Source organism: Salvia hispanica, chromosome 4 (assembly GCF_029641045.1).
Source record: "Salvia hispanica isolate PSC_SH4W2 chromosome 4, Shi_PSC_v1, whole genome shotgun sequence".
NCBI classification, from domain to species: Eukaryota; Viridiplantae; Streptophyta; class Magnoliopsida; order Lamiales; family Lamiaceae; genus Salvia; species Salvia hispanica.
In genome coordinates this window covers 51,071,583-51,080,883 of record NC_142695.1, presented here as the reverse complement: position 1 = coordinate 51,080,883, position 9,301 = coordinate 51,071,583, and the positions used below count along the sequence as shown (strand labels likewise).

At 35.9% G+C, this 9,301-nt stretch overlaps 1 protein-coding gene across 1 annotated transcript; it reads right to left on the bottom strand.

Annotated features, from left to right (window-relative positions):
• Positions 1-5,563: 5,563 nt before the first annotated feature.
• Positions 5,564-6,772, bottom strand: LOC125192492 (polygalacturonase inhibitor-like). Its single transcript, XM_048090084.2, has 2 exons — positions 6,564-6,772; positions 5,564-6,488 (listed from the first exon to the last, which is right to left on the bottom strand). Exons 1-2 carry the CDS (start codon positions 6,740-6,742, stop codon positions 5,678-5,680), a joined length of 990 nt encoding a protein of 329 aa, XP_047946041.1. The 5' UTR covers positions 6,743-6,772; the 3' UTR covers positions 5,564-5,677.
• Positions 6,773-9,301: the final 2,529 nt, after the last annotated feature.

The following is a 9,301-nucleotide window of genomic DNA, read 5'->3' as shown; positions in this document are numbered from 1 at the left end:
GCAATTTCTACAGTCTGAGTAACATCTGCAGTGTTCTGACCCTCAGCTTCTTCTTCCTTCTTTCTCTTCCATGAGAAACAATTTTTCTTTATATGTCCTGGATTCTTACAATAGTGACAAGATCTTGTTTCCTTTTCTTCTTTCTTCTCTGATTTTCCCTTTTTCTGCCACTTCTTCTTGGAACCTTTCTTGTCTGCACTCTTAATATTTAGGACTTCCCCAACTTGATCAACTGGTTTGGTAGTAGAAGCCTTCTGGAATTCCTTTGCTTTCAAGGCAGTAAGCACCTCTTCATATGTGAGAGAGCTATCTCTTCCATATAGAATGGCATCTTTGAGTTGATCAAAACTCTTCGGGAGTGCATTGAGTAACATAATGGCTTTATCCTCATCCTTTATATCTCCATCTACACTCTCCAAATCATCCACTGCCTTGACAAAATCATCCAGTCCAAGATTTCTTTCCCATCAAGAAACTTAATCGAATACAGCCTCTGCTTCAAGAATAGCCTGTTTGCCAGAGACTTCGTCATGTAGATCGTCTCCAGCTTGGTCCAAACTGCAGAAGTGTTTTCTCTTTACACACTTCTCTAAGAACTCGATCTCCAAGACTCAGCATTATCGCGCTATGAGCTCTATCCATCATATCGACCTTCTTGATTACTGCCTTATCTTCAAGATCTGCGGATTTATCCGGTTGCTCATACTTCATCGCCTCACATAGCCCTTGTTGCACAAGCATCGCCTTCATCTTTACTTTCCACAGCCCAAAATCGTGTCTACCCGTGAATTTCTCGAAATCAAATCGAGAGGCAGCCATCATCAATTGCAAAATCAGTCGTTCCCACAGACGGCGCCAATTTATTATCACAAATATGCAATTGACAGCAATGCAAACAAGAATCGAAAACAAGAACATCAAACACCAATTTACGTGGTTCAGCCAATGCGGCCTACATCCACGGGAGAACTCAGGCAAAATTGTATTGATGAAGAAACAAGGGTTTACAGATGCATACAACCACAGAAACTAAACAATCAACACCACTCAATCTAGCCTATCACAACTGAAACGCAGCAGCTGAATGACTAACCAATATGAGCAACGATCATTGAGCGAGCTGCACCAACGATCACCAAGAACTTCCCTCTTTCTTGATCGATGAACCTCTGAGCTCTCTCCACAATGAATCCCCAAATTTGATTTCTAATTTCTGTTACAACCGATGCAAAACTGACTGTTTAGCTTTTTTATATCACAAGGCTTTTATCCCCTGTGCTGCAGCTCACCTACACCCTTCTCAATTTAACTAATTTCAAAAGATGTTGAGAGACGATTTCTTAACACAACACATCTAGCGAGTCACATAGTGCCAACTGCGGATTTTAAGAAAAGGTTAATGAATATGGAATAGACGACAGTTGGTAGCTCAAAGATCAAATTTAATATTCCCTCTGTTTCTTCATAGTTGAGTCATTTTTCCATTTCGGGAAGTTTCTTCATAGTTGAGTCATTTCTATATATGGTAACCCCTTTTTCTCTTTCTTACTTTACTCTCTCTTACATTATTCTCTCAACTTTATTCACTTTATACTTTATTCTCTCTACCTTTTCCCCTCTCTTACTTTTTTATCTATTCATTTAACACACTCAATATTCCTCTCTAAAACTCCGTGCCGAAAAGTTTCGCCTCAACTATGGCGAAACGTAGGGAGTAGTAAAATTTCCAGGTACTCGTGGGTCAATGATGGTACAATGATCCTGCCAAATAGGCCTGTCAAAATGAATAACGGGTATTGGATACCCGATATCCAAACCCTAAAAAATCGGGTAATTGGATACCCAAAACCCGAATTTTCGGGTTTCAGATCGGGATCGGGTAGTGAGAATTTTAGATTTTCGGGTATCGGGTTATCCGATACCCGATCGGGTATACCCGAATTATCCAAAAAAAATTTAAAATTAATAAACTATTGGTTTCTTTCTTAATTACATATTAGTAATACTTGCTGAAATAGTTAGCATAGGGTATACCCCAAAATGCACAGCGCCTCCCTCCCCTCTCATGTTCTCTCGCTGCGCCTCCCTCCGCCGCTTCCCACCGCCGTCGGCCATCTCCTCTCGATAGTCTCTCCCTCTCCTCTCAGCCGCCAGCAGCTCTTTCTTCCATCCTCTACTGCCCAGTCTCTCCCTCTCCTCTCAGAATAGTAGTCCCATCACTACCTTAATATTTTAATTTGTTAATACAACTTTTATTATTTGGCTATACTTAGAATTGGCAGTATATAGTAGTAGTAGTATAACTTATACTATTTGGCCGTTCATGGAGAGTTGCAGTATAAATTTTAAAACTTGGCTATACATACTTTTTAGAATTGTGAAATGCTTATTTTGTGTTTAGTTTTTCTCTTGAATATTACTTTATCTTTGTATTAAATTCAAACTAAATATTAAATAAAATGTAAATTTTTGTGGTTAATTTTTTAAAAAAAAATCACAATCACAATTGTGACTGAATACCGGATTTTTCGGGGCTGGATACCCGTGTCGGGTATCCGGGTACCCGAAATAAAATTCGAGTCGAATATCTGGTATTGGATTTTTGGAATTTCGGATGGGGTATCTGCGGCCCGATTTGACAGGCCTACGTGCCACATGTTGTTTAGTCCCCAATTTTCTAAGTACAATCGTCATATTCAGGTATGAAATACTCCTTAGTTACTGTTCCTTCGAGGAATCTATGCCAAAACTCAAAATAGAGAGAAAAATTTAATAATGTGCACTAAGTTGAATTTGGAAATTGTCAACCACAGTTATAAAATTAATAAAAAAAAAAAAATCTATTACGAATATTTTCATCAAGACCTACTATTTCTTTAGTTTTGTAACCGGATCATCCACTAATACTTCATACTCTGTATTTAAAATCACTTCATATGTAATGCCAAGGATTGATCCTTTAATTTTGATTAAGGATAGGAAGAATTTCTTTTACTCCGTCTGTACCACAAGAATATACATTTTTAATTGAACACAAATTTTAATACACAATTAATAAAAAAAAATATTTAAAATATTGTTAGTGAAAAATGAGTTTCATTTCATTAAAGAGAGAGAATTTTAAAAATTTAAAAAAATACACTCTTATGGAACAGAGCGAATACTACGTGTCATGGTTTATTAAAATTCCATTTTAATACTAGTTATAGTATTTGAGTTTTGCACTTAGAAGTGTTTAATATATCTGGAGACTCAACTTAGCCCCTAGTTTACTTTAGTACTAAACCCAATTCAGTGTAGAATATTTTAGAAATGAATGGCGGTCAAATTCGGTAAATGTCAATCTAATACTGCAAAATTTAGTATATTTCTAACATATTTAGAGACATAATATAAGATCACTTATTGAATATGAAATACAAGACTATAGTGATACTAAAGGGATTGTTTAGTTTACAAGATTGTATCTCAGGATTAAATATATAGTGTGTTTGGTTAATGAGATTGAATCTTTCAACTGAATCATAGATTGATAATCATATGATAATTAGTCATAGTCAACCCCCTTCAATTAAATAATTTCACAATTTAATCATAAACTGTATCTTTATCTAAGAAACCGAACACCACCTAAATATTCTGTTACATCAATGACACGGTAATGTCCCTTTGACTAGTCACGATTCCAACAATTCTTACAATCGATGTGGGACATTGAGTTTGTAACAAATAGCTGAGAAAGGGTTAATTAGGGAGGATTATAAGGTGAGTTACATGATGGATTGGTCGAAATTTGGGGATTAAGACCATCTCCAATGGTACACTAAAACCTAAAATGGGATAGGTATTTAGCTCCAATAGTACTCAAAAACCAATCCTATTTTTGGTTTTTGAGAAAAAAATACCTATCTTTAGGTTTACACTAAACCAATACCTAAAAGTTTTTCAAATTTGTGAGTAAAAAAAGCATAATATAGAGAATATTCTTTTAAATTTGAGTTTAGTGTAAATGGTTGGAGTAAAATCAATATTTAGTGTGAGATTTACACTAAAATGAGTTTGAGTTTAGTGGAATGGTTGAAGATGCTCTAAGAGTTGGATTTTGGGTGTGGGAAAGCGGTTTGGGTGATTTCGGCCGATGTTCCATGAAAATTTGATGATTGAGAAAAATCTAGATAAAGAATATTAAAAAATAGAATAGATAATTCTAGAATAACCATTCTATAAATAAGAGTGAGTTATATCATTTTATACACTTTGTGATGTTTTAAAAATAAAATGCTTCTTAGTTTGTCCATACCATTTCCTAAATCATTGTCCCAAAAAGTTTGTCGCAGTTTGACTCCACGCGAGTTTAGAGAAACTATTTGATTTTGTATTAAATGGAGGTGTGTAGTGGAATAAAGGTCTCATATTGAGGAGATTGACGGATCTATGTTTGAAAAGATACCAATTGGAACAAATTTTGTGAGACGGATGAAAATAGTCAAATGAGATTAGATAAAGTTTGTGAAACGAAAGGAGTACGTTCTACCAATTGTCCTCTCATATTTCAAGAATAGTAATTATGAGTAACGATCGGCTGAGCGACTCCAATAAGCGTATGTTCCACGTCGCCAATCTTCTTTCCCAAAGTGCCCAATATCCCTGGCGCACATTTCAATATAAAATTCCACATTCTTTTTGCAAATATTTGCTTGTGTTTCAATCAATTGGTAATTTTCTTTTACAACAACAGCAGCTCAATAATACAGTACAAATAGTCCATTTTTCAAGTTCCAATTTCTCCCTTTCAATTTTTGTGAAATAATTTAAGGATAAGTGTTCATCTGCCTCACTGGCAGAATCACAAAATGATTTTCTTCCTTCCCATTTTTGAGAAATAATTTAAAGATAAGTGTTGATTATGATAAATTTTCTAAACAAAATTACATGGCTAAATTTTGACACATACCCTCCGGTTTATCACTTCAAATCACAGTTTTTCTACTATGAGAAAGGCAATGGCGAATTCAAAGAAAATACAGTGTCGTCGCTTATTCTTATGTGTCATTTCATTATACAGCTGTATTGGTTGCTATAACAATTTTCTGCAAAATGTTATGTAAAAATAGTTACTGAAAATAGAATAAAATATACAATATTAATAATTTATGGTAAGTCTTATGAGTCTATGACACCTATTGATGGAGTATTACTGCATTTAGTTTATGTACGTATAAAAGAACAATGTTCTAATTTAAAAATCAATCATAGCCTATATCCACCAATTATTTATGTACTCCTACTAGAGTAATTTATTTCAACAGTAATTTTACGTCTGTGGTTATCTTGTACGCGCTTCCATTTATGCGCGCCCCAAAAATTGCATTTACTAAATTTGATTTATATATTAACCATACTAATCTAATTCGGTAATTAATGCTTAGTTAATGGCACTATGTATCTTTTATTATTATTATTATTATTATTATTATTATTATTATTATTATTATTATTATTATTATTATTATTATTATTATTATTAATTAAAACACGTTTCTATGTTATAGAAACAGTAACATTTGGGAATAAAATTTTATTCATTATTCCATATATGGAATATAAACATTACAACAATCATTTGCAATCTGGCAAGGTCAGATCAAACGCATACATTACAAAGATTACAACTCTCTCATTTGCAGTCGGGCAAGGGTGGCCCACACAAACACTTATTGTGAAAAAACGACGAATATTCCATTTCCTGAAATACCCCTCCCGTCGGAATTCGGCCGCAAAGCCGGTTATAGCTCACATTCAACGACGACAGCGGCGCGAACCCCGCCGGCAACGACCCGAAGATCTTATTATGGTTCATGTCCAAGTACCTCAAGCTGTCGGGAATCTCCATTTTGGTCAGATCAAACGCAAACACATTCCTCGACAGGTCAACCCTCCATATGCTCTTACTCTTCCCGAACAGGCCCGAAGCGTCCCCTTCGAGCCTGTTCCGCTCCAGCTGGACACTCTCGAAGTTGAAGCCACTCCAGCCTTTCGGGATTTCTCCCGAGAGCTGGTTGTGTGACAGGTCAATGTACGTCAGGCTCGCTGGGATATCCCCGAGCGCTTCTGGGATGCTCCCAGTGAGCCTGTTTCTGTCCAGGAACAGGCTCCCCAGGAGCCTGAGCTGGACCAGGGAGGGTGGGATCGAGCCGGTGAGGTTGTTGAAGGATAGGGAGAGGCCGGTGAGGTTGTTGAGCTGACTGAGGAAGGGCGGGATGGGGCCGGAGACGTTGGTCCAGGTGATGGTGAGGTCTTTGAGGTTGGTTAGCTTCGTGATGGCGGGTGGGATGGTGCCGATGAGGTTGGGGAGTTTGTGGAAGGTTAGGTACTCGAGGTGGGGGAGGTCGCCCATGGCGTCCGGGATGGGGCCCACGACGTCGTCCGCGGTTTTCAGGATGAATTTGGTGATGCGGTTGGTTACACGGTCACACTTGGCAATGTACCTGTTGCCAAATAAAAATAAATATAACAATATCTCATATCGGCGTGAAAATTAACTGAAATGAATGTATAAGTACCAAGTGCAGCAGTCGATGTCGGGGTTCCATGAGGCGAAGGTGTAGGCGTTGTTGAAGTGTTGTTTGATTTTGAGGAGGACTTTCTTGTCTTGAGGGTGGCATCGAACTGATTTGGAGAATGTGGGTTGGGATAGGATGGCTATGAGAGAGAGGATGAGGAGGAGAGAGAGGCTCCTCATGTTGCTTGCCTTTTTTTTCTCTTAATTCATTACTACAACGTTGTACTAATATATACTCCATCTGTCCCATTAGAAATGCAACGTTTTCCTTTTCAGGTTGTCCCACTAAAAATGAAACATTTCCTAAAATAGAAACATCACTCTCTCTACTTTTCCCTCTCTCTTACTTTACTCTCTCTTCATTAACTCACAAAACAACACTGCATAAAATCATGTGCCGGAAACCAAATGTTTCATATTTATTAGGACGGAGGGAGTATATAGGAGTATGAATGAGAAGGCACATGGTTTGGTTTGGTGTATATGTATCAATGTATGTAGAGGCGTATCAATTTTATTTTAACGTAGGAGAGAGATATGTAGAGTAGGACAAGTGATTATTGAATGAGTATACACGCATGTTTACATTACTAGTATTATTGAAATGAAAATAGTATTATTTTGATTTAAATCTTGAAATTCAGACATTTCACATGCGGCGGAATATCTTATCTCCCAAGGTCGAAAATTGACCACTCATTGTGCGATATTCATGCTAAAAAAGCAAAATGTTTGTACGGCAGCAATTATGTATTGTCGGTATTGAATTCTGGAGTGTCGATACATGAACCTATTTGATTGAGTCTATGATTTAATTATTGGGCCTGGCTGCGGTGATTAATTCAGTCAGCCCAGATTTTTATTATGTTGGCTCAAACCCGGAACCAACTTATGGTTTATCTGGTTGCACCGATGGTCATCACATGGCATCTCAGTGTGGATCGTGAATGTCAGCTGTTGGATCTAGGGTTGTGCTTGTTTGCTGAGATAAGTGAACCGCCTCTTCTCGGTCTTATATCTCATTCTGTTCACCTCTCTCTCTCTCTATTTGCACGTGACGTTTTTAATCCTAGTTATTGCTACTTCTCTTCACGTGACGTATGATGTGTAAAAGCATCGGGTTCAACTTTAAACATTTAAGAAACAAAATAGTATAGTTCTCGATTCAAAGTACGATTTATCAGTCAAATTCTTAGATTTATCGAAAAAGTTAGAGAAGGAAACAACGTCATAAGGTTTTAAATTTTTGGTTTGCGTGCAGACTTTAGGATTTTCCACGTAGATCGTATTTTGCCGGAATATTTTACAATCAGGTTGGGCTAGAATACACTCTGCCAAAATTTATAATTTTTCATGTCATTTTTGTAGTTTATGAGAAATAAAAGATTTTGATTTTACATACCAAAATACTTTAATTAATTGTTCATTAACTATGAATTTATTTTTCATTAAAGTGTTTATCATCTTGCTCGCTTTTTCTCTCAATTCATTTATTGGTATTAGTAATTGGACTTCAATCATGATATTCAGAGAATTTCAAATCCCATTTTGCCAAATTCATGTGCGGCAGATCTCATCTATTTAGTGCAACTGTGCAATAATGGAGCACCTATTTATGATTTTTTTTTCTTTCTTCAAAAAAAAAGCAAGATATAAATCCTGGTGTTTTGAATTGAATGTGTTCCCACTATAATACATATCTATTGCTACTATTTTTATTATTTGAAAATAGACATGTGTATAACCTGTTTATGCATGTGTTGCATTCCGTCTAGTGATATGAATTTTATTTTAAATTGTTCCTTTTTTTCTATATTAGTTGTGAAAGTGGCGTTGTTGGTGCCATTCAAGTGTTCAACACACAACCCATTTCCCATACATTTTAAGACCATTTTGATTCAATAACGGCAAACGTATTTCAAATTAGTTCTCCAAAACCTGATGTAGTGCTTATATAAGGTATTTAACATGTAATTTCTGTATATGATATTGCATTAAGATTACCGAATTAAATCTTAAAATTTTTGTTAATCAAGGAGTACGAATTTGAGAAACTCTAATTATCGAATATAACCCAAAACGATGGCCCAAATGAAACTAGCCCAACACCATTTATCTTTTCTACGTAGACACAAACATACACTCCCAATCAAGTATGATTACGGGCCGGGTTGCTATGTTATTCATCTTGGAAGCGGTTTACAGGGCCCAATAGGCCCAGCGAAGTACAAATCCATTTTTTACGGTTCCACGTGTTAGTTTTTATGGTTTTTTACTGTTTGGTCAGTTCATCATTATATATGCTTGTATCTGTGCACGTCCCAAAAATGGTACTGTACTTTAATAATTATGATTATCTAATCATTTTAGTTAAAACTTAATTATCTTAATTAATAAATCTAATTATGTAATTAATGTTTAGTTGGTGGCAGCACGAGAAGTATTGCTCTTTTACGTACCACCACTCCGTAGTAGTAGCACAATAACACATCTTTAATCTTTTACTAATGATAGCCTCTTATTAAAAAAAACTACACACTTGCTTCCATTAAATTTTTCTATACAGATTTCTAATGAAGAATATAGATGGAGTATTTTAAAACTACACACTTGCTTCCATTAAATTTTTTGCACGAGATAGTCCACGCATATCACGGAAGATTTTTTGAGTCATTATCTGCTTAATCGAATTTGTCAAAGTGAACTATTTCCATATACGAGTATATTACAAAAATCATA